The sequence below is a fragment of the Microcaecilia unicolor genome, chromosome 6 (assembly GCF_901765095.1).
Source record: "Microcaecilia unicolor chromosome 6, aMicUni1.1, whole genome shotgun sequence".
Taxonomy (NCBI): Eukaryota; Metazoa; Chordata; class Amphibia; order Gymnophiona; family Siphonopidae; genus Microcaecilia; species Microcaecilia unicolor.
This window is the reverse complement of record NC_044036.1, coordinates 61,052,403-61,077,451: the sequence shown is the minus strand read 5'-3', so window position 1 is coordinate 61,077,451 and position 25,049 is coordinate 61,052,403. Positions and strand designations below refer to the sequence as shown.

The following is a 25,049-nucleotide window of genomic DNA, read 5'->3' as shown; positions in this document are numbered from 1 at the left end:
AACAAAAGCCACAATGTCTTTCTTTTCCCATCAAAACATAGTTCAATTCCCTTATTCTGTACCCCTTGCTCTAGTATTAATTCCGCTATTCTTGTAACTCCGTCTAACAATTGCAAAACACTGATTCAGACACTTATAATTCAGTGACAGAATCACAATAATTGAATGTTAAAATCCTAGCCCCACTCAAAAATAAAAAAAAAGAAAATCAGACAGCACCTAGGCAACAAACACAGCTCACTGGGCATGACATGTAATAGTTTTCACACTTCCCACCCACCCACCTATTCAGTGTCAACCTTTCTTCTTCTCCTCTGGTCTAGTATCCCCTTCCACCACTGATCCAGCATTGCCCCTTCTCTTGAACCTACAGGTACAGCATCACCACCTCCCTCTCTGCTAATCCAGCATTTCTACTCAAAATTTAAACCTACCTATTTCCTTCCTTTGTGCTGTTGCCACCACCACTGTTCCTCCAGGCCTATAGCAGCAATCAAACAAGTTGCAGCAATAAGCCCTAGAAAGCCTTCAAGCCTTTTTGCTCACGAACAACCTGCTTATCCCATCCCCTCTAATTTGTTCCATGGCCTTGAAGACTCCACAACATTAATTACTGCCATAGGTGATCAGTGACTCAATTGTCTGGGGAGACTAAAGGCTTCTTTTACAAAGCTGCGCTAGCGATTCCCACACAGCAAATGAGGAAGCCCATAGGAATTGAACGGGCTTTTTCTCATTTGCCGCACTGAGAATCGGTAGAACGGCTTTGAAAAAGAAGCCCTATGGTAGGCCGGACTAAGTTAAGGTAGGGTAAGTTAAAATCCTTAGGGTGGGGGGAGAACATCTAGGTCAGCATTAAAAGGACAGTAGGGGAATTTTTGAACAAAGCAGGCCTTCCCCTAATACTTCTGTTTTGGATGGTATCATGAATACTGAATATACTCCAGGAAATTATGTACACCAAAATAATACAACATAAGAAACAGAATAGTAATTGCAGTATTCTGGAAATATATGCAGGTACTTTAACACTGGCTCTCACTCTGCCCTAGCTCTCCAACCCAGCACCTTCCTGTTAGCCATGTTAACATGGTATTCAGCAGCAGAAAAATTCCTGTGGTTACTGGCAACTGTAAAATAATCTGCCTATCAGATTATTTGGTAGATTGCCAAATGGCCACCAGGATTCAGACCTGCTGTCTTTAGCTTACTCTTGAGTTACCAAACATATTTTGAATATATATTATCTGCATTAGCTGTACCTAATGATTAGCAGCAGGCTGAGAACCAGATTCAAATCTCACTGCTGCTCCTTGAGATCTTGGACAAATCACTTAACCCTTCATTGCCTCAGGCAAAAACTTAGTGGTCCAAGTGCTAAAATGCACTACAATCTGGGCTTAATGCATGGAAATGCAGAAGTACTATGTACTACACCTAGATTTAACACAGCACTTTTAAGGATTTAAAAAATATTTTATTGCAGGTAATCTGCTCATTAGCTCACGGTACCTGCCTAGAGTTAACAAAAGAGCACTAAACATCTTCTACTAAGGAGGTGCTACGTGCTCTCACATGCTAATCATAATATCTGCCTAGCCGTGACCTGCCGAGAGGCTCAAACCTGAGGTGCCAGAGATGAGAGTGTCCACTCTTCGCCCCAGAAGGTAAGCTCGAACTGTCTGTGTTTCGAGCAAGGCTCCTATGAACTCCAATTGTTCGGCAATGCAAAGGTGGGACTTGAGGTAATTTAAAACAAACCCCAGCCTGCGTAGCGACGTTGCAACTACCGCTATACATTTGGTCAAAACCCTGGGAGCTGACACGGTACTGGAAATATCGGGATGCGAGTATATGCATCCGTTAAGTCCAGAGAGCATTGCCAATCCTTTTCCTGAATCATGGGGAAAGGGGTGACCAGGGAAACCATTCTGAACTTTTCTTTGACCAGGAATTTGTTCAGGGCCCTTAGATCCAGGATGGGATGCATTCCCCCCCTCCCCCCGCCCTTCTTCCCCTGGTGGAACGGGTTCAACCACATGGGCCTTCAGAAGGACAGAGTACGTCTGCAAGTACCTGCTTATGTTGAGAGCTGAAGGAAAGAGCTCTCGGTGGGCAATTTGGTGGTTTCTGATACCAATTGAGGGCATATTTATTTATTTGGATTTATTTACCGCCTTTTTGAAAGAATCACTCAAGGTGGTGTGTACAGTAAGAATAAATCAAACATAAGCAACAGACAATAACAGCAGTAAAAATATTCAAATAACAATACAAAGTATGGCATAGTATACTACTTATAACGTCAACACAATATGTAATAAAACATTTTAATAGACAGTGTAGGGTCTATTTGGAGAACTCACCAGTCGGGGTTACAAGGGCCCACCTTTTTTGTGAAAACAATTTCAGCTTCCCTCCAACCGGCAAGTTGTCCAGAATGGACACTGATAATGGACACTGATACTGTAGCTATGCTCTGCTGGAGCCAGTCAAAAACCCGTCCCCTCTTTTGACAGGGGAGCAGCAGGGCCTTGGGTGCATGCTGTTGATGAGCTCGTTGGGGCTGAGCCTGAACAGGATGGCAAGAAGAGGAGGCGTACCTACACCTCTGAGAGAAATAAGGACCCCTCCTCAACTTGCCAAAAGACCTCCTAGATGTGGAGACAGATGCAGAAGATGTCCAGCAGAAGAGAGAAGAGATGGTATCGGTATGTTTCGTCTGGTCTGTGACCTCTTCAAACTTCTCTCCAAAACGTTTATCCCCCCGGCATGGGGCATCCGCCAACCTCTGCTGATTCAACTGTTCCAAGTCAGAAACACAGAGCCATGAGAGTCTGCACATTGCTATACTTTGGGCAGAGATCCTGGATGCCACATCAAAAATGTTGTAAGCGCCCCTGGCCAAGAACTTTCAACAAGCTTTCTGCTGCTTGGCCAACTAGTGAAGTGACTCAGCCTGCTCTGGAGGGAGAGAGTCAGCTAAGTCAAGCATCTTGCACACTGAGTCTCAGAAGTAAACACTCATGAAGAGCTGGTAAGACTGGATACGTGACACAAGCATAGAGGCCTGGAACATCTTCTTCCCAAAAGAATCCACAGTCCTAGCTTCTCTGCCTGGAGGCACTGAGCATAGTCTCTAGAACTCCTGGCTTTTTTGAGTTGCCACCATGGAATTGTGAGGCAACTGAGGCTTATCAAAGCCACGTGTGCTGTGGATCCAGTACATGGTATCGATCTTCTTAGGCATGACCGGGGCCGACAAAGGGGACTCCCAATTCCGAACAAGGACTTCCTGGAGTACCCCGTGAAGAGGGACAGTCACAGCCTCCCTAGGAGGAGACATGTAGCCCAGGACCTCGACCACCTTGGCCCTGGGCTTGTTCTCCACTTCCAAAGGAAATGGCCGCAGCCATTTCTACAGTTTGCAACCACATCCAAAGCGATCTATCTGGGGCGATGGAGGGTTAAGTGACTTTACCCAGAGTCACAAGGAGCTGCAGCGGGAATCGATCCCAGTTCCCCAGGACCAAAGTCCGCTGCATTAACCGCTAGGCTACTCCTCCACTCCTTGACAAAAGAAGAGAATGAAAAGCTCTCCAGAGGAGACTTTCTATTTTCAGGTGGAGGAGAGGGTTCAGAGGAATTCCATAGGACTCATCTGAGGAGAAGTACTTGGATCCTCCTCTGAATTCCATGAGCGCTCCTCCTCGGTGTAAGACGAGACCAAATCTGCCTCAACGTGGAGCAGCCATGTTCTTGAGAACAGCATCGAGAAGTCAGCTCCCGCCTTGACTCCATTGAAGCTTCCTCCACGGACGTCGAGGGAGTGCCAGCTTGGGTGGAAGTCGACAGAGGAGCCACATGCAGAAACAGTGTCAGAGGCCACACCACAGACTGAGGGCCAAGCAGGGTTGCAATGGGAGGCAGAGTAGGTGCAAGCACCCCCGATGCTGATGCACACCATTGCAAAAGGCCATCCAGCAGCTCAGGGAGTAAGGCCTAGATGCACTTATCAAGAGCCGACACTGGGAAAGGCTGGGGTGCTGGTTCAGGCGCAGGTTGAAGAGCTGCTGGGGTCGATGTGGGAGCTGGGTCTTAGCTGCTGGGAGACCGGAGCTCCCAGCACCATGCATCAAGGGTAACCGATGACGATGCTTTTTGGCCTTTGCCTGAAACTTATCATCGAGGCTCCTTGGTGCCGACAAGGATGACACCGAATCCACATGTCACCTTAAGGTCGGGTCCGACAATGGAAGAGTGTCTCTAGAAACTTGGGTCCTCTTCTTCATACAAAGACAGAGTACACAATTAGTCGAGCTATGGTCGGGCCCATTCTGGGTGTCTTTTCCAGAGATCATCTGATTGTACCAGGTACAGCACTTAAAGCCACTGGGAGCCTTTATGGACATGGAAGGAAAAACTTCCTTGGCTAAATAAAATGAAGCGATGATGCCTGAAAAAGGGGCAATGAACCAAAAAAAGGAAGAGAAAAACTCTGCCAAATTCAAGACCTAAAAACAGCTGGATGATGACAGAAAAGAAAAGAAACCTAAAACTGGGCAAAATAAACTAAGAAATAAAGGAAATAAAAAGAGGATTCCACATACGTAAACACACACACAAAAAAAAAAACCAAAAAAAAATTGCCAAAAGGACCAAAAAAAAAGCTCTTTGGACTAAGCGGTGATGAAACGGTTAAAACACACACACACATACACACACACCCCTCACCGCAGTACAAAAAGAACTGAGCAAACCACACTCTCGCGGTGGACAGAAAGACACTCGCACCTGCGCGGTAGACAGGAAGGGTCTCACGCTCCACAAAGCTCTACTTATGCTAATCATAAGTCCCAGACCAGGTGACACAGGTCGGTGTCACCCACTTGTGAGAAGAAATAGGCCTGCTTGTCCTCTGAGAAATTTAAATATGTAGATAAAAATGAAATGAAATCTCCAAGAATCCACATCCTGCATACAGTGTAGCAACACAGAGAAAAAGTAGTGACACTTGCCCCCCTGTACTGTGCAAACTATAAAGATAGCAGGTGCAAATTTCAAAAACTGACATATTTCAGTCAGTACATTACAAATTAACAGAAAATGGAAAAAGAGCTGAAATCTTTTTAAGGGAATAACTTAATACATTTTTTAATTGGCTTTCAGAGACCAAAACTTCCTTCCTCAGGTAAGGGCAGTATACTATTATCATGGTATACTGCCCGAATCTGAAGGTGGTGATTTTGACCTCTGAAAGCTAGTAAAAAAAATGTACTGTTAGTCCAAAAGAAAGGTTATCACCATACTTATAATTTTTTGTCTTATTTTTAATAAGCATTACAGTAGAATAAACACAGCTACCACACTACTTTATCCTACATTAAAAATAAAATTCTATTTTCTAACTTTGTCATTACGCCGTTTATTTTTTCTAATCATGTCAGTCCCAGTCTCTGTTTTCTGCTTTCCTCTGTCTTCTCTTAACTCTCTTGCCAGGGTTTCCTGTCCATTTGCCATTTTTCTCTCTCCTCCTGCCTCCTTCACTTCCTCTACTACATCTATTTTTAATATTGATCTTTTCCTTTCAGCATTCTTCCATTTATTTTCTGCTTCTCTGTCTAGATTTAATTCATTCTTAGTAACCAAGCTCAGTTCGCTCTTAACTGTACTACCTACCAATTTCCATCTCTTTTCCTCACCCAAGCCCTCCCATTCCCCTTTTTTCACTAACTCTATCCTCCCCGTCCATCCATCCTCTCCCTCTCTCTATTTCATCCAGCCTCTGTCCTCCTTTATTTCTCACTCCCTTCCATCCAGCATCTCCCTTCTCTCTCTCACCCCCTTCCATCTAGCCTCTCTTCCCCCTTCCATTTGGTGTCTCTTTCCTCCCCTATCTACCCCAACATCTTCTGTCCCCTCTCCCACAACCAGCCGCTGCTGCTTCCTGGGATTAGCAGTGACAATAAAAAGAGCCATGGGGCTGCAACCTCTATATACACAGCTGCCAGCTCTACCAGTCCCATCCCCTCCAAAACAGGAAGCTGATGACATAGGGGGTGGGACTAGCAAAACCAGCAGCCATGTGAAAAAAGGCTTCGGCCTTGCAGCTGTTTTCTGTTGGCCTGCCAGTGACACTGCTACTGCTGGTCAGGCAGGGAGATAAGGTCGGTCATAATTGGGACTGGGGAGGTGTTTGCCTCCCCAAGCCTCTTATACCAGGTGTCTATACAGCGAATGCTACATAACTGTAGAAGGTATTCTCCGAGGACAGCAGGCTGATTGTTATCACTGATGGGTGACGTCCACGGCAGCCCCTCCAATCGGAACACTTTCTAGCAAAGTCCTTTGCTAGTCCTCGCGCGCCGATGCGCACCGAGCATGCGCGGCCGTCTTCCCGCCCGAACCGGCTCGTGCCGGCCAGTCTCATATGTAGCAAGACAAAGAGAAGTGAAGACACAACTCCAAAGGGGAGGCGGGCGGGTTTGTGAGAACAATCAGCCTGCTGTCCTCGGAGAATACCTTCTACAGGTATGTAGCATTCGCTTTCTCCGAGGACAAGCAGGCTGCTTGTTCTCACTGATGGGGTATCCCTAGCCCCCAGGCTCACTCAAAACAACAACCATGGTCAATTGGGCCTCGCAACGGCGAGGACATAACTGAGATTGACCTAAAAAATTTACCAACTAACTGAGAGTGCAGCCTGGAACAGAACAAACATGGGCCTAGGGGGGTGGAGTTGGATTCTAAACCCCGAACAGATTCTGAAGCACTGACTGCCCGAACCGACTGTCGCGTCGGGTATCCTGCTGCAGGCAGTAATGAGATGTGAATGTGTGGACAGATGACCACGTCGCAGCTTTGCAAATCTCTTCAATAGTGGCTGACTTCAAGTGGGCTACCGACGCTGCCATGGCTCTAACATTATGAGCCGTGACATGACCCTCAAGAGCCAGCCCAGCCTGGGCGTAAGTGAAGGAAATGCAATCTGCTAGCCAATTGGATATGGTGCGTTTTCCTACAGCCACTCCCCTCCTGTTGGGATCAAAAGAAACAAACAATTGGGCGGACTGTCTGTTGGGCTGTGTCCGCTCCAGATAGAAGGCCAATGCTCTCTTGCAGTCCAATGTGTGCAGCTGACGTTCAGCAGGGCAGGAATGAGGACGGGGAAAGAATGTTGGCAAGACAATTGACTGGTTCAGATGGAACTCCGACACAACCTTTGGCAAGAACTTAGGGTGAGTGCGGAGGACTACTCTGTTATGATGAAATTTGGTGTAAGGGGCCTGGGCTACCAGGGCCTGAAGCTCACTGACTCTACGAGGTGAAGTAACTGCCACCAAGAAAATGACCTTCCAGGTCAAGTACTTCAGATGGCAGGAGTTCAGTGGCTCAAAAGGAGGTTTCATCAGCTGGGTGAGAACGACATTGAGATCCCATGACACTGTAGGAGGCTTGACAGGGGGCTTTGACAACAGCAAACCTCTCATGAAGCGAACAACTAAAGGCTGTCCTGAGATCGGCTTACCTTCCACACGGTAATGGTATGCACTGATTGCACTAAGGTGAACCCTTACAGAGTTGGTCTTGAGACCAGACTCAGACAAGTGCAGAAGGTATTCAAGCAGGGTCTGTGTAGGACAAGAGCGAGGATCTAGGGCCTTGCTGTCACACCAGACGGCAAACCTCCTCCACAGAAAGAAGTAACTCCAATTAGTGGAATCTTTCCTGGAAGCAAGCAAGATGCGGGAGACACCCTCTGACAGACCCAAAGAGGCAAAGTCTACGCTCTCAACATCCAGGCCGTGAGAGCCAGGGACCGGAGGCTGGGATGCAGAAGCGCCCCTTCGTCCTGTGTGATGAGGGTCAGAAAACACTCCAATCTCCACGGTTCTTCGGAGGACAACTTCAGAAGAAGAGGGAACCAGATCTGACGCGGCCAAAAAGGAGCAATCAGAATCATGGCGCCTTGGTCTTGCTTGAGTTTCAACAAAGTCTTCCCCACCAGAGGTATGGGAGGATAAGCATACAGCAGACCCTCCCCCCAGTCCAGGAGGAAGGCATCCGATGCCAGTCTGCCGTGGGCCTGAAGCCTGGAACAGAACTGAGGGACCTTGTGGTTGGCTCGAGATGCAAAGAGATCTACCAAGGGGGTGCCCCACACCTGAAAGATCTGCCGCACTACACGGGAAATGAGCGACCACTCGTGAGGTTGCATAATCCTGCTCAGCCTGTCGGCCAGACTGTTGTTTACGCCTGCCAGATATGTGGCTTGGAGCACCATGCCATGACGGCGAGCCCAGAGCCACATGCTGACGGCTTCCTGACACAGGGGGCGAGATCCGGTGCCCCCCTGCTTGTTGACGTAATACATGGCAACCTGGTTGTCTGTCTGAATTTGGATAATTTGGTGGGACAGCCGATCTCTGAAAGCCTTCAGAGCATTCCAGATCGCTCGTAACTCCAGATTGATCTGCAGATCGCGTTCCTGGAGGGACCAGCTTCCTTGGGTGTGAAGCCCATCGACATGAGCTCCCCATCCCAGGAGAGACACATCCGTGGTCAGCACTTTTTGTGGCTGAGGAATTTGGAAAGGACGTCCCAGAGTCAAATTGGACCAAATCGTCCACCAATACAGGGATTTGAGAAAACTCGTGGACAGGTGGATCACGTCTTCTAGATCTCCAGCAGCCTGAAACCACTGGGAAGCTAGGGTCCATTGAGCAGATCTCATGTGAAGGCGGGCCATGGGAGTCACATGAACTGTGGAGGCCATATGGCCCAGCAACCTCAACATCTGCCGAGCTGTGATCTGCTGGGACGCTCGCACCCGCGAGACGAGGGACAACAAGTTGTTGGCTCTCGTCTCTGGGAGATAGGCGCGAGCCGTCCGAGAATCCAGCAGAGCTCCTATGAATTCGAGTTTCTGCACTGGGAGAAGATGGGACTTTGGATAATTTATCACAAACCCCAGTAGCTCCAGGAGGCGAATAGTCATCTGCATGGACTGCAGGGCTCCTGCCTCAGATGTGTTCTTCACCAGCCAATCGTCGAGATATGGGAACACGTGAACCCCCAGTCTGCGAAGTGCCGCTGCTACTACAGCCAAGCACTTTGTGAACACTCTGGGCGCAGAGGCGAGCCCAAAGGGTAGCACACAGTACTGGAAGTGACGTGTGCCCAGCTGAAATCGCAGATACTGTCTGTGAGCTGGCAGTATCGGGATGTGCGTGTAGGCATCCTTCAAGTCCAGAGAGCATAGCCAATCGTTTTGCTGAATCATGGGAAGAAGGGTGCCCAGGGAAAGCATCCTGAACTTTTCTTTGACCAGATATTTGTTCAGGGCCCTTAGGTCTAGGATGGGACGCATCCCCCCTGTTTTCTTTTCCACAAGGAAGTACCTGGAATAGAATCCCAGCCCTTCTTGCCCGGATGGCACGGGCTCGACCGCATTGGCGCTGAGAAGGGCGGAGAGTTCCTCTGCAAGTACCTGCTTGTGTTGGAAGCTGTAAGATTGAGCTCCCGGTGGACAATTTGGAGGTTTGGAGGCCAAATTGAGGGTGTACTCTTGCCGGACTATTTGGAGAACCCACTGATCGGAGGTTATGAGAGGCCACCTTAGGTGAAAAGCTTTCAACCTCCCCCCGACTGGTAGGTCGCCCGGCACTGACACTTGGATGTCGGCTATGCTCTGCTGGAGCCAGTCAAAAGCTCGTCCCTTGCTTTTGCTGGGGAGCCGAGGGGCCTTGCTGAGGCGCACGCTGCTGACGAGAGCGAGCGTGCTGGGGCTTAGCTTGGGCCGCAGGCTGTCAAGAAGGAGGATTGTACCTACGCTTGCCAGAAGAGTAGGGAACTGTCTTCCTTCCCCCCAAAAATCTTCTACCTGTAGAGGTAGAGGCTGAAGGCTGCCAGCGGGAGAACTTGTTGAATGCGGTGTCCCACTGGTGGAGCTGCTCTACCACCTGTTCGACTTTCTCTCCAAAAATATTATCCGCACGGCAAGGCGAGTCCGCAATCCGCTGCTGGATTCTATTCTCCAGGTCGGAGGCACGCAGCCATGAGAGTCTGCGCATCACCACACCTTGAGCAGCGGCCCTGGACGCAACATCAAAGGTGTCATACACCCCTCTGGCCAGGAATTTTCTGCACGCCTTCAGCTGCCTGACCACCTCCTGAAATGGCTTGGCTTGCTCAGGGGGGAGCTTGTCCACCAAGCCCGCCAACTGCCGCACATTGTTCCGCATGTGTATGCTCGTGTAGAGCTGGTAGGACTGAATTTTGGCCACGAGCATAGAAGAATGGTAGGCCTTCCTCCCAAAGGAGTCCAAGGTTCTAGAGTCCTTGCCCGGGGGCGCCGAAGCATGCTCCCTAGAACTCTTGGCCTTCTTTAGGGCCAAATCCACAACTCCAGAGTCGTGAGGCAACTGAGTGCGCATCAGCTCTGGGTCCCCATGGATCCGGTACTGGGACTCGATCTTCTTGGGAATGTGGGGATTACTTAATGGCTTGGTCCAGTTCGCCAGCAATGTCTTTTTGAGGACATGATGCATGGGTACTGTGGACGCTTCCTTAGGTGGAGAAGGATAGTCCAGGAGCTCAAACATTTCAGCCCTGGGCTCGTCCTCCACAAACACTGGAAAGGGGATGGCCATAGACATATCCCGGACAAAGGAAGCGAAAGACAGACTCTCGGGGGGAGAAAGCTGTCTTTCAGGAGAGGGAGTGGGATCAGAAGGGAGACCCTCAGACTCCTCGTCAGAGAAATATCTGATGTCTTCTACTTCTTCCCACGAGGCCTCACCCTCGGTGTCAGACACAAGTTCACGGACCTGTGTCTGCAACCGTGCCCGGCTCGACTCCGTGGAACCACGGCCACGGTGGGAGCGTCGAGAGGTAGACTCCCTCGTCCGCACCGGCGAAGCTCCCTCCGCCGACGTAGTCGGGGAGCCTTCCTGGGAGGCTACTGCAGTCGGTACCGCACGCGGCACCAACGCCGGAGACCTCACCCTGGGCAATGGGCCAGCCGGCGCCTCGCTCGACGGTACCTGTGGCACAAGCACTCCCGGTACCGGAGGGGTAGGGCGCAACAGCTCTCCCAGGATCTCTGGGAGAACGGCCTAGAGACTCTCGTTCAGAGCAGCTGTAGAAAATGGCATGGAAGCCGATGCAGGCATCGATGTCAGAGTCTGTTCCGGGTGTGGAGGCTGTTCCGGGCTGTCCAAAGGGGAGCGCATCGACACCTCTTGAACAGAGGGCGAGCGGTCCTCTCGGTGCCGATGCCTACTGGGTGCCGACTCCCTCGGCGACCCAGAGTCTCGGTGCCGACACGGGAAGGGGACCGGTGACGATGCTTCTTCGACTTCTTTGGACGAAGCATGTCACCGGAGCTTCCCGGCACCGACGAGGAGGACGTAGAATCCAGCCGTCGCTTCCTCGGGGCCGAGACTGAAGGAGGTCGGTCTCGGGGGGGCTGTACCGCAGGAGCCCTCGGGATGGGGGGAGACCCACCCGAAGGCTCACCGCCACCAGCAGGGGAATGGACAGCCCTCACCTGCACTCCAGACGAAGCACCACCGTCCGACGACATCAGCAGACGAGGTGGTCTCGATACCACCGACGCCGACGCAGCCTTCCGATGTCGCCCCAATGCAGAGGGCCGATGCCTCGATGCACTCGATGCAATCGGGGGCGAAGATGAAGGTCCAGGCGCCGACGACGTCGAAGCAGTCGATACTCCCGGTGCCGATGCCGACGAAGAGCCCGAGAACAAAATGTTCCACTGGGCTAACCTCGCTACCTGAGTCCGCTTTTGTAAAAGGGAACACAGACTACAGGCCTGAGGGCGGTGCCCAGCCCCCAGACACTGAAGACACGACGCGTGCCTGTCAGTGAGCGAGATTACCCGGGCGCACTGGGTGAACTTCTTGAAGCCGCTGGAAGACTTCGATGTCATGGACGGAAAAATCGCGCCGGCGAGATCAAAACTCGAAATGGCGAAAATGGCACCGCAAAAATAGGGGGAAGAAAAACTTCGACCGAGGCCTAAATAGGGCCTACCCCGACGACGAAAGAAAACTTACCGGGGCAAAGACTGGAAGTACGGGAAGGGAGAAAACCATAAAGGTCTCCTTCCGACACCTTTTTTTTTTTTTTTTTTTTTTTAGAACTAAGACGATAAACGATGCACGAGGTCAACTTTGGGGCACGAACGGCGAAACACGACCGTACCGAGCACGGACAAAAGAAGACTGGCCGGCACGAGCCGGTTCTGGCGGGAAGACGGCCGCACATGCGCGGTGCGCATCGGCGCGCGAGGACTAGCAAAGGACTTTGCTAGAAAGTGTTTCGATTGGAGGGGCTGCCGTGGACGTCACCCATCAGTGAGAACAAGCAGCCTGCTTGTCCTCGGAGAATACAGCTTTGTTTGATAAAGAAGTGATGGTTCATCAGTTAAGCCACCTCTTACTCTAGGTAAAGCAATGCACAGCACATAAACTGCACATACAATTTCTGCACAAGTATTGTTTTGCAGTAAAACCCATCTTAAAATTGCTTCCTGTAAGTTTCTTTTGCAGCAGTAATTGCATTCGACATTTAGCTTTGAATATTTCTACAGCCCAGTTTTAAATACAAGAAGTAAAATCTGCAGTTCTGGGATGCAGGCCTGAAACCACCAACTGTACCTGGCCCGAGACCTGTCTCTACAAACTACACAGAAGAAAGTCATGTGATAGATGTTTCCTGGCTATGCTTGTACTAATATTGTCATACCTAAGTAAAATGACAAATATTAAGAACCCCAGCAAGTGAAATATGTTAGGAGGACTCAAAGTATCACAGGTCTAATTGAGAACAGCACTCCTGGTTCTCTTTCCATCATTGAAATTATTATTAAACCAACAGACTATCAATCAGTTATAGTACATAAGTACATAAGTAATGCCATACTGGGAAAAGACCAAGGGTCCATCGAGCCCAGCATCCTGTCCACGACAGCGGCCAATCCAGGCCAAGGGCACCTGGCAAGCTTCCCAAATGTACAAACATTCTATACATGTCATTCCTGGAATTGTGGATTTTTCCCAAGTCCATTTAGTAGCGGTTTATGGACTTGTCCTTTAGGAAACCGTCCAACCCCTTTTTAAACTCTGCTAAGCTAACTGCCTTCACCACTTTCTCCGGCAACGAATTCCAGAGTTTAATTATACGTTGGGTGAAGAAAAATTTTTTCTCCGATTTGTTTTAAATTTACTACACTGTAGTTTCATCGCATGCCCCCTAGTCCTAGTATTTTTGGAAAGCGTGAACAGACGCTTCACATCCACCTGTTCCACTCCACTCATTATTTTATATACCTCTATCATGTCTCCCCTCAGCCGTCTCTTCTCCAATCTGAATAGCCCTAGCCTCCTTAATCTTTCTTCATAGGGAAGTCGTCCCATCCCCGCTATCATTTTACTCGCCCTTCGCTGCACCTTTTCCAATTCTACTATATCTTTCTTGAGATGCGGTCTCTAGTCATAGAGAACAAATATTATGCAGTGTTTGTGTTATTAAAATTCTAATCTATGCATTACAAACACTTGTTAAACAAGTCAAGTAAAACTGACTTACTAAAAAAAATGCTTAACAACTTCTAAGTAATTTGCAGTATTTTATGCAAATAATCAATAATTACAAAATAAAAATTCTACAGAAAATAGTCACCAGGGTTCCTGCTTCTCTTCAGGCTTTTTTTATTCCACTTTAAGCACTCATCAGGCCCAAGACCATTCATATACCATTCTCTCTATTTCTTTCTCCACTGATATAGCCACTCAAGTCTCTACTTTTCCAGCCTTCTACGCACCAACGTCTGCCAAAGTATCGGCCTGCTTATCTGACATTGCTGCCTGGATGTCCAACCGCCACCTGAAACTGAACATGGCCAAGACCGAACTTCTTGTCTTCCCACCCAAACCCACTTCTCCTCTCCCTCCACTCTCTATCTCGGTTGATAACACCCTCATCGTCCCCGTCTCATCTACCCTCAACCTCAGTGTCATCTTCGACTCCTCCCTCTCCTTCTCTGCGCATATCCAGCAGATAGCCAAGACCTGCCACTTCTTCCTCTATAACATTAGCAAAATTCGCCCTTTCCTCTCTGAGCACACCACCTGAACTCTCATCCACTCTCTCATTACCTCTCGCCTTGACTACTGCAACCTACTCCTCACTGGTCTCCCACTTAGCCATCTATCCCCCCTTCAGTCCGTTCAGAACTCTGCTGCACGTCTTATCTTCCGCCTGGACCGATACACTCATATCACCCCTCTCCTCAAGTCACTTCATTGGCTTCCAATCAGGTACCACATTCAGTTCAAGCTTCTGCTACTAACCTACAAATGCACTCGATCTGCAGCCCCTCCTTACCTCTCAACCCTCATCTCCCCTTACGTTCTTACCCGTAACCTCCACTCTCAGGACAAATCCCTCCTTTCAGTACCCTTCTCCACCACCGCCAACTCCAGGCTCCTCCCTTTCTGCCTCGCCTCACCCCATGAATTGAACGGACTCCCTGAACCCATACGCCAGGCCCCCTCCCTGCCCATCTTCAAATCATTGCACAAAGCCCACCTCTTCAATGTCGCCTTCGGCACCTAACCACTACACCTCTACTGAGGAAATCTAGACTGCCCCAACTTGACATTTCGTTTTTTAGATTGTAAGCTCCTTTGAGCAGGGACCGTCCTTCTTTGTTAATTTGTACAGCGCTGCGTAACCGTAGTAGCGCTCTAGAAATGTTAAGTAGTAGTAGTAGTGCATTCAAACCATAGTCTCTGTCGTCCCCTGGTCCCACTGGAAGTGCCCACTGAGCTAGAGAGTGCCAGCCTATCCTCCACCAACAATACAACTGCTTCGGTCTATCACACTGAGTCTTGTCCTTCCTCTCCATGGCAATTTCTCAGTGCTAATACTCATAACAATTTGTCTTTACTTTTTTTGTTACTTTATTTTTAAAAATTGTCAATAGAAATTATTTACCTATCCTGTGAGTAAATGTATATGCGCACTTTTACCTACATATTTTTTTATGTGTTCCCAGGGACGTCAAGTGAAAGAAAGCAAAAGAAAGTTTTTCATTTATAAAAGTATATGCTTATTATTTATCTATTTAGCAAAAAGTATGTGCATAAAAATAAAATGCAGATGTTTGTGGATACTTTTTCCTTGAGCTATCTTTGAAAGGACAATACAAATATATTTTCCCTTGAAGAACTGGTGCGAAACCTGTGGGTAAAAGTACCTGTCCATATGGTTTTGAAAACTTATATCATAATGGTTATTGGGACCCCAATTAGTCTCTTAGCCATGCAAAAATCAAATGTTTTTCATTTGTGAATTTTTTTCAAAAATTATTTATTCTACAGACTGTGTGTTAACTTCTCAGCCATTGGTCTAGAGAATCAGGAAGTACCGTAAGATCATGTACACACAAATCACAATAGTAATGTGATAGTCCACTTTTACCTGACAATTTGTAGATCAAGGTAGACTATATGCATGAGAAAATAATGTGTATAGAAGACTACTATTGTTAGAATTTATTGACAAAGATTCATAATAAAACCACATCCTAGGGGGGAAAAACCACAATCACTACCCTATAAAATAACAAATTGAAAGTCTCTTTCCAAACATAAGATAATTTCAAATTTCAGTACAAGAGGAAATGAATTCCAGAAATGTGGAGATTGACCCATCATTGATATGATTATGCGTGCAAGACAACTTTATGTCGTCAACACAAAAGAACTTTCATAGTCAAGACCATGATGTTTTAGTCATACGGTACTGGGAAACTAGAGGGGACCCAAACCATGATAATCTTAAACTCAGTGAATAATGAAATAGAAAGTCAATGAAGTGCAATTAAAAGGGAGATGCTCTATCCCAATGGATGCACAGAGACTTCATCTTGGCTACGGTATTTTGAGCACACTGTAGCTTAGCCAAAAACATTTTGGGGGATTTGCCAAAAATCTAAATAAGACAAGACTACAAAGACAACAACCTATGGGGTCCTTTTTACTAAGGTGTGCTGAAAAATGGTCTGCGCTGGTGTAGACACGTGTACTGGACATGCACAGGTCCATTTTTCAGCACACCTGCAAAAAGGCCTTTTTTTTTTTTGCCGAAAATGGATGTGCGGCAAAATAAAAATTGGCGTACGTCCGTTTTGGGCCTGAGACCTTATTTTATTTACTAGTAAAAAAGGCCTGTTTCTGGAATGAATGAAACGGGCGCTAGCAAGGTTTTCCTGGGAGTGTGTATGTTTGAGAGAGCCAGAGTGAATGTGCGGGTGTGTGACAGAGTGAGACTGTCTGTGTGACAGTGTGTGTGTGAGAATGAGAGTGTGTGACAGGGCCCCCTCCCCTATTCCTAATGCCCCTCACCCCGTTCCCTCCCCTCCTTTTCCTCCTCCTTCCCACATTTTGGGTTCCTTAAGGCTTTCAAAAGTCTATGTACCCCCGTGGCCCTAACGCCCAGTATCCGGATACCCCACCGCTTTCCTCCTCCCCCCTCCCCCAAGATGTAATACTTTCACGTCCTTCATTTTTTTTTTTTAAAGTGTCCTATCTACCCTGTGTACTCGTAAATTTTCATTTCTTTCATTCATTCAGAACGTCCCCCCCCCCCCCCCCCCCCCCGAACACTTTTGGTTCCTTCAGTCTTTGAAAACTCTCCTATGTACCCTGTGTGCTAATGGCCAGCATTGAGATTGTTTTCCTGTTCCAAATTTGCATGTGTTTCAGTCATTCACAACTCCCCCCCCCCTTCTCCAGTTTAACACTTTCGTTTCCTTCAGTCTTTTAAAACTCTCCTATCTACCCTGTGTCCTAATGGCCAGCATTCAGATTGTTTTCCTTTCCCAAATGTTCATGTCTTTCAGTCGTTCAGAACTCCCCCCTCCCCCCCATTGAACACTTTCGGTTCCTTCAGTCTTTTAAAACTCTCCTATCAACCCTGTGTCCTAATGGCCAGCACTCAGATTGTTTTGCTTTGCCAAATTGTCTGTCACTGATGTCACTGCGTGCCTGCCTAGCAGACCACTTCCGGCAGGCACGGTCCCAGGCACATCCTGTTGGAGGTGAGAATTATTATATAGGATTACATTTGTACCCCACATTTTCCCACCTATTGGTAAGTTCAATGTGGCTTACAGATATCTAGAAGTAAATAGGTTACAAGTTATATTGGTTCGAGAAGGATTACAGTAGTCTTAAAATGGAAAGGTCACATTGTGGGTTACAGATACATTTGGGTAAACAGGAATCATGTTATAGATTCATTTGGGATACGCAGGTCTGGCTCAGTTCTGTCCATTGCCAGGGTTGTGGAGCGTTAGCCGGTGATTCATCTGGCTTTGTGGGGTCATCGGAAAAGAATATCCTAAATAAGTGAGCTTTCAGGTGTTTTTGGAAAGTTAGGTAGTTGTTCAAGAATTTGATGTCTTTTGGTAGTGTGTTCAAGAATTTGGTGCACATGAATGAGAAGCTAGTTGTGTAAGCAGACTTGTATTTTATGCCTTGGCATCTCAGGAAGTGGAGGGTAAGATAGGATCTTGAGTCTTTGGTAGCATTACGAATTGGTAGGTCTTAGGCTAGTCATGTAGCCTGGGGAGAGGCCGAAGATTATTGTGTAGGCCAGGGAACTTATCTTGAAGGATATACGTGCTTTGATCTGTAGCTAGTGTAGTTTTCGGAATAAAGGGCTTGCGCTTTCAAATCATTTTTTCCTGAATACGAATGTTGCTACTGTATTTTGTGCTGTTTGTAAGTTCTTTAAGATTTGTTCCTTACATCCTGCATAGATTCCGTTGCAGTAGCTGACCTAGGCAAGGACTATGGTTTGGACAAGGGTGCAGAATGTATCTCTTGGAAAGTACCGTTACCCTTTGACTTAGTGGTAAGGTCTCACGCGTTAACCGGGTGGTAATCATCAGCATAAGTACAATGCCAATTGCCAGCCGCTTAGCACCGCGCACCAGAAAATTTCCAACCCACCTACTGGGCGCAGGTACAAAATGAAATTACCACCTGGGCCACACAGTAGTCAGGCAGTAGTTCCAAACTGGCGTATATTGGGCGCGCATAGGCGCCTACACAGCTTAGTAAAAGGGACTCTATATTATCTGTTTCGGTGAGGCATGCCACAGAAAAGCCTGAATTTGCCTAACCATTTTCAGATTTTAAAATGTCCTACTAATTAACCAGAAAGATTGGATCCTCTAGGAATAATGCCGAGTCCAGGATGATGCCAAAATTTCAAACCTGAGACTATAAAGGAGAGATCACACTCTCCCCACGTCCTCTAGTTGGAATTACAATCTCCCTCTTTCCTAGCCAAGGCCATCTATTTTATCAGGGTTTAAACATCTTGCAGGCTCTTATTCAGTCAGCTACATAAGAAGAAAACGTTGTTCACTACATACTGGAAGAAAATCTGTTGCATATAAACAGAAAAATATTACCTTTTAAATCCTTTATGATAGATACTAATGGTTATAACATTATGTCAAATAATGGAAAGCCCCATATTTCATCTCCCAAAAATGAAATGTAACCTGGCCTATTCTATCTTTCAGTATATAATCTTTAAAAAAAAAAAAAAAGGTCAAACCCTAGGGGCTCATTCTCAAAGCATTTAGTCTTACAAAGTTCCATATGTTCCTACGTAACTTTGTAAGTCTAAGTGCTTTGAAAATATGTCTCTAAGTTTCTTTAAAAGAAGTGAAGATCAATTAGACAAGCACCAAGGCCGATAAGGGAAACAAAAGATTGTACCCTCCTCAATAAACAATTTTGTTTCCTTTGAGAGAGACAACAGAATCAAATTTTGTACTATGGCCTCATCTAAATCTTGTCAAACAGTTGATCAAGATTAAACTCTTCCAAATAACTTAACTGCACGGCTCTAAAATGCTCCATAAATTTCGCAAAAAGAGGTAAGTTTCCCACTGCTCTACAATTTCCACAAATCATTGGATCCAGTAAAGGTTTACTTTTTGTGATGAAAGGAATATAAGCCACTAAAACGTTCAGAGGCAAGAGAGACACTCATCAGATTTGGAGCTGCAGAGAAGAAATCTGCCAATCAGGGGCGTATCTGAAATGCGGCGGTAGGAGGGGGCCAGGGCTAAAGTGAGGGGGCACATTATAGCACCCCCGCTGCCGCCGTTGTCCCCCCCCACCACTGCCAGTGCCAACCCCCCCTGCCGCCGTCACCTACCTTTGCTGGCGGGGAACCCCAACCCCCGCCAGACGAGGTCCGCTTCCTGCTGCCGCTGCCTTTAAAAATATTCCTTCGGCTGGCGGGGGACCCCAACCCTCGCCAGCCGAGCCGAAGTCTTTTAAAGTTATTTTTCGTCCTCCGGAGTCCGTGCTGTTCAAAGCTGCTCCTTTCGAAGTCTGACGTCGCTACACGTTGTACGTGCAGGACGTCTCCTGTAAGTACAATGTGCAGCGACATCAGACTTCGAAAGGAGCAGCTTTGAACAGCATGGACTCCGGAGGACGAAAAATAACTTTAAAAGACCTCGGCTCGGCTGGCGAGGGTTGGGGTCCCCCGCCAGCCGAAGGAATATTTTTAAAGGCAGCGGCAGGAGGAAGCGGACCTCAGCTGGCGGGGGTTGGGGTCCCCCGCCAGCAAAGGTAGGTGATGGCGCCACGGCGGTAGGGTGGTCCAGGGCAAAATCTGAGGGGGCCAGGCCCCCGTGGCCCCAAGCAGATACGCCCCTGCTGCCAATTCCTATGGTGTTTTCATACTAGTTTCTTTCTTTTGCCCTTTATCCCCCCAGCTTTCTCTTCCCTATTTCTCATCCTGACCCTTTACCCACTCTCAGGTTCCTCCTCACACCTTCTCCTTCTTTAATCTTTCAGTTGCTACTGAAGTAACAATGCAACCAAAGCCACTGGCCACTCTACTAATGCCGTAAAAGATGTCACAAAGACCCTTTTTTTTCTGCTCAGTGTTTCTCAAGTGTTATCTTGCTGAGAAACAATATTGTTCAGCAAAACTTCGGCATCTGCCCTTGCAGAAGAACCCAAGTCAGTACTTTCAGAGATCAGGAAGTACTTGAAAATAGTGTCTGCACATGACATCATACCCTATCTATATACGGATTATGCAAATATGAATAGTTAATTTGTTGATCAGCTTTATATTAATCTTTTGCTATGAGATAAAAGGTTTTGATCTTAATGAATACAACAAATGGCCCAGCACCATTTTAACATCTTTAATAAAATACAATGAATGCATGTGCTGCAATGCATAAAATATGCAATTAATATAATTAGTAGAGGAGTAGCCTCAGGGTTAGTGCAGTGGCCTGAGAACATGAGGAACTGGATTCAATTCCCACTACAGCTCCTTGTGACTCCAGGCAAGTCACCTAACCCTCCTTTGCCCACAGAAAGACGGTATCAAATCCCATCCTCATTACATCATATTTACCAGTATAATGCTAATCTTTTTTTTTGCTTCAATTAAATACCTTGTGCAGCTTTTTCTTCCAAACATTAAATTCTCAACCTCAGCTAGCTTATTGGTAATTGTCATGTGAAGAAAGAACACTTACTTGATTTATCCCACAGAAGAGCATATTCAGAGAGCTGATAGCGCTCCTGCTCCAGAGCTGCCCTTTGCTCATGAAGGCCATCTTTTCCCTGCCGATGAAACAGTCGGTTTGCAAAGACCTCCAGTTTCTGCAGAGCTTTGGGTGTCCCTGTGTACTGGTTGCTCATGAGCTCATTGTATGCTGCCATTCAATTCACTATTAACCTTTCTTTCAAAACAGCACGTATTTAGCAAAATAAATTCAAAAGATTTTAACACAGGAAAACTAAGGGCTCGGCATGTGTCAAACTTCCTGTTTGCAGTGTGCTAAACAGTATGCCTGTGGTTTCCTTAAAACGGCACAACGTAGAGTTTATCATGATAGCAGTTCTTCTCTCATAAGAACGTGTTTATGAAAACTTCTTGGTCTTAAGAGTATTCTGCCACAAGAAACTATAAAAGGGCTGGAAAATGTACCAAGACATAAGATTTTATGGATTATGGCAAGAATAAAAAGCAGGAGATGTAACCAGTATATGTAATAAGCTATGTAAATGAGAATTACTAATATTTATTTTTTAAATTCTGAAATCACAGTTTTTCTCAACAGGGACCAGAAAACAAAATCACTGTTTCTAGGCGAAGACACAGCTCCAAAAATGGTACAAAATGACAACCACCTTCTTGTATAAGAGTATTCCAATCTAAATAAAATACTATGGGAACTAGTATAAAGATGATCCTTATTCCCTTAGTAGTGCATGTGCTTCTCCACAAGGCTGCATACAGAACAGAGAGGAGGACAAAATATAGAAAAAAGTCTGAACCATTGCTTCGGTGTCCCCCTTTAAGAGTAACAGATTGGTGTGGTCTAAAGTGGAGTGGAGGAGGAGCCTAATGGTTAGCACTGAAACTGGGGGAACCAGGTTCAATTCCCATTGTGGCTTCTGACCCTAGGCAAGTCACTTAACCATCCGTTGGCCCAGGTACAAAACTCAGACTGTGAGCCCACTTGGGACAGAGACAATATATGTAAACCGGCTTTGGATGTATCAGAAAGGCGGTATATCAAGAAACCAGGAATTTAGTCTGTATAGTAAGGAAATGGGAGCAGGAGATATATTCTGTCTCTCTCTAGGTGGTCTGAGAAGGCTACATCTGCAGGCCCGATTCCAAAGATCACAAGAGAAGGTGTTTTGGAACCTGAGAAACAGGAAGCCTGTCTATGGTTCCGAGTCCCTCCTACTGAGAATATTTTTTGAAGGTGCCCAAGAAGAGGGAAAGGAATCAAGCAAGCTATTCACAAGAGGTAGAAAGCAGAAACACTTATTTTTTAAAATTACTGATTGAAATTAACATAATAATCAAATACATACAGCAAAACAGAAATCCAGCAATAAGAAAAACGAGGAAAAAGAAATATCCTTACTCTAAGAAAAGAAAACAATCTAAATTGACAACATTAGGTGCCAAGAAAGACAAACTAAGGAAAAGTCAAAAAGAAAAACAAATGAGGACCACTAACATACAGAGGAGGAAAAATACAAATCAATGACCAATTCTAAGCCACCCAACCCTGCCTTAACCCCAAACCATGCCTTGTGTGCATCTAGACATTTGCACAATTGCTCAGATTCAAAGACGACACACTGTACATTCTGAAGTCTAACAACACATTTGAAATTGCTATAGAAAAAAAAAAAAGCACGCCCAGAGTAACAGCTTCCTTTTGCATGGCAATAAACTGTCTTTGCTCTTGAAAAAAGTTTACAAAGGTCAGGATAAACCTGTATCTTCTGGCCCGGAAATAAAATATGCCCTCTACAGAAATAAAGCCTCAAGATATGGCCTCTATCAGACAGGAACACTAACAACCTATGTAAATGATGCTCTACTGGTCTCTTTATCACTAGATTCTTCCCAGTAGCTAGTAAGGTCCAGACAGTCCAAAGAAACATCACTCAAGGGAGATATTGTCCCAGATCTGCCACTTTCTTCCCATATATGGCAAATAAAAAGATTTACTAATAGGTGGAATCCTCTCTCATTTCATTTTCAGGACTTCCTGGATATACTTCTTAAAGAGTTCCATTGGCTGGATCCATGAGAATTTTGGAACGTTAATGCAGATTTAACACCAATTCCCATTGTCCCTAGCTTCCTGTGAACTATTATTTTATCCTGAATCAAACTTGCTTGCACATTTGACACAGTAGTAATTTACTGATCTAAGGCACTAACTTGTGTTTTGCAGTCATTTAAGATTGTAGTCCAGCATGTGCTTATGGATAAACTTTAATCAGAGCAGTAAAAGGATTATCTAACAATGCAAACATCGTCTACAACAAGTCAAGTGTGACCTGATTGGGTTTGGCTATAGGAGTTCTTCTGCTAATGATGTCAAGACTAGATAGTGGCAATGATGAACCATCAGCACCTACCCAACCTTGAATAATGCCCCACTATATGGATATTAATAGAACGGTGGTAATAGATTTTTCCAGATGCCCTGGGGGGAGGAAGGTCCCTGCCAGTGGGCTGGAGAGAGAGGTTGGCCTGCCCAGTGGAGGAGTTGGAAGAGCAGTTGCTGAGGTAATGTGGTTCCCTGTAATGAGTAAAAGCAGGGGTGGAGTTTGGGAAATAATAAAAGGTATTGCTGTGGGGAACACAAGGTCTTTGGTTGTCTGTACCCTCACCTGGACCCTTGGGAGTATTGGGAGGATCCTAGCATGCATAATAAACTTGGGCTGGAAGAAAGGAGTAGCTGCTGCCCTTATAAGTGGCGACTGAGAAAGAGTCAGAGCTTCAAGGTGGACAAGGGGAGTCCAGCCTGAATGAAAGATGTAGAACAGAAGGAGCCTGTTCAAGGCCAGGGTGCAGCCAGCAAGGTGCAATCACCAGAAGGAAGAGAGCCAAAAGGGTTTGTGCCTGAGAGAATTGGATTGATATCAGAAGTAATGGGAGCAGCCCTTGATTATTCCTAACCCTACAGAATAGGTAGATAGACAAGTGAAGATGTAAAATCTATAAGGGCCCTGTTTACTAAGCTGTGCTATAGGCACACTAGAGTTGTTAGTGCATGCTAACGCTAGACACACCTATGTTAACATGAGACCATGGCAATTACTGTACACTAACATGTGATAAAGTTCGTACAACGCACATTAACATAGCATGCTTTACTGCACTTTAGTGAATAGGCTTGCTAGCAGAAAAAATATTTCATCTTAGGAACAAATCTGACAATATTTCTCAATTTTATGTTTCACTTATAACAGTGTCAAGGGAAAGGAAAAGGATGTGGGGAGGAGGAGGAGGAGAAGTGAGAAGATGTAATAAGCCAAAATTGGCAATTTAAAGAGCAGCAAGTCTCCTGAACTAGATGGTATATACTCCAGAGTACTAAATGAGCTCAAACATGAAACTGTGGTTCCCCTATTGGTAATCTGTCATTAAAATCTGTAGTACCTGAAGATTAAAGGGTGGTCAATATGCCAATATTTTAAAATGGTTTCAGGGATAATCCAAGAAACTACAACAGTGTGCCTATAGGAACTTCCAGTGCACATTATAACATTTCAATAGGAAACCCACCAAACAGAACATTTCCCCCTAAACAAAAAAAACAAAACTACAGACCGGTAAGCCTGACATCAGTGCCAAACAAAATGGTAGAAACTATTATAAAGAACAAAACCGCTCAAACACAAACATAAGGCCCTTTAACTAAACTGTGTTAAGCAGTAACACATGCTTAATTCAGGAAAAATGGCCTAACATAGACCTCACTTAAACATTCTACATTAGTTTTTCCATTTGCATGCACTAAGCAAACAGTATTTATTTTTTTGTATTTTGTTTGAAGGGGGTGTGTCACGGGTGGAGAATGGGCATGGAAGCGCTATTCAGCTAGCATGCTAACAGCACCTGCTAACTAAGTAACGATGACTTAACACAGGAACCTAAACAGGAGGCGTTAAGTACTCCTGCATTAAATTTTTTAAAATATCCAGGTGCTAATGCTAACATTAGGACATAGTCAGAAATTCAACAAAAGAAAAAATGCCTATTTTATGAGCCGTTCTAGAAATTGGCTTAGCGCATGGGGAAAATCTCGCATTAGGGTGCGCTAAGCCCATTTACTAGTGCAGCTTAGTAAAATGGCCTCATAGCTTAATGGGATGAAATCAACACGGATTCAGCCAAGTGAAGTCTTACCTCACCAATTTGCTATATTTTTTGAAGGTGTGAGCAAACATGTGGATAAAGGGCAGCCGGTCGTGTACCTAGATTTTCAGAAAGAATTTGACAAAGTCTAGAGTTTAGAGCAGCAAGCTGTGAAACAGAAAAACCAGTGTTCAAATCCCAGTGACATTCCTTGCAGCCTTGGGGAAGTCACTTAAACCTCCATCACCTCAGGTACAAAGTTTGGGGTCCTTTTACTAAGC

The 25,049-nt window shown here is 46.1% G+C and overlaps 1 protein-coding gene across 2 annotated transcripts in view; it reads right to left on the bottom strand.

The window, feature by feature from the left end:
- The window catches only part of PRKACB (protein kinase cAMP-activated catalytic subunit beta), a 298,573-nt gene that overhangs the window by 171,661 nt on the left and 101,863 nt on the right, over nt 1-25,049 (bottom strand). Inside the window, exon 1 of one of the 2 annotated variants that reach the window (XM_030205780.1) lies at nt 20,624-20,893. The exons of the other annotated variant lie outside the window; for it this stretch is intronic. Coding sequence (XP_030061640.1) covers nt 20,624-20,810 — 187 coding nt within the window. The 5' untranslated portion in view covers nt 20,811-20,893. Of the gene's footprint in view, nt 1-20,623; nt 20,894-25,049 lie in introns of those variants that run through there. 2 annotated transcript variants of the gene reach the window in all.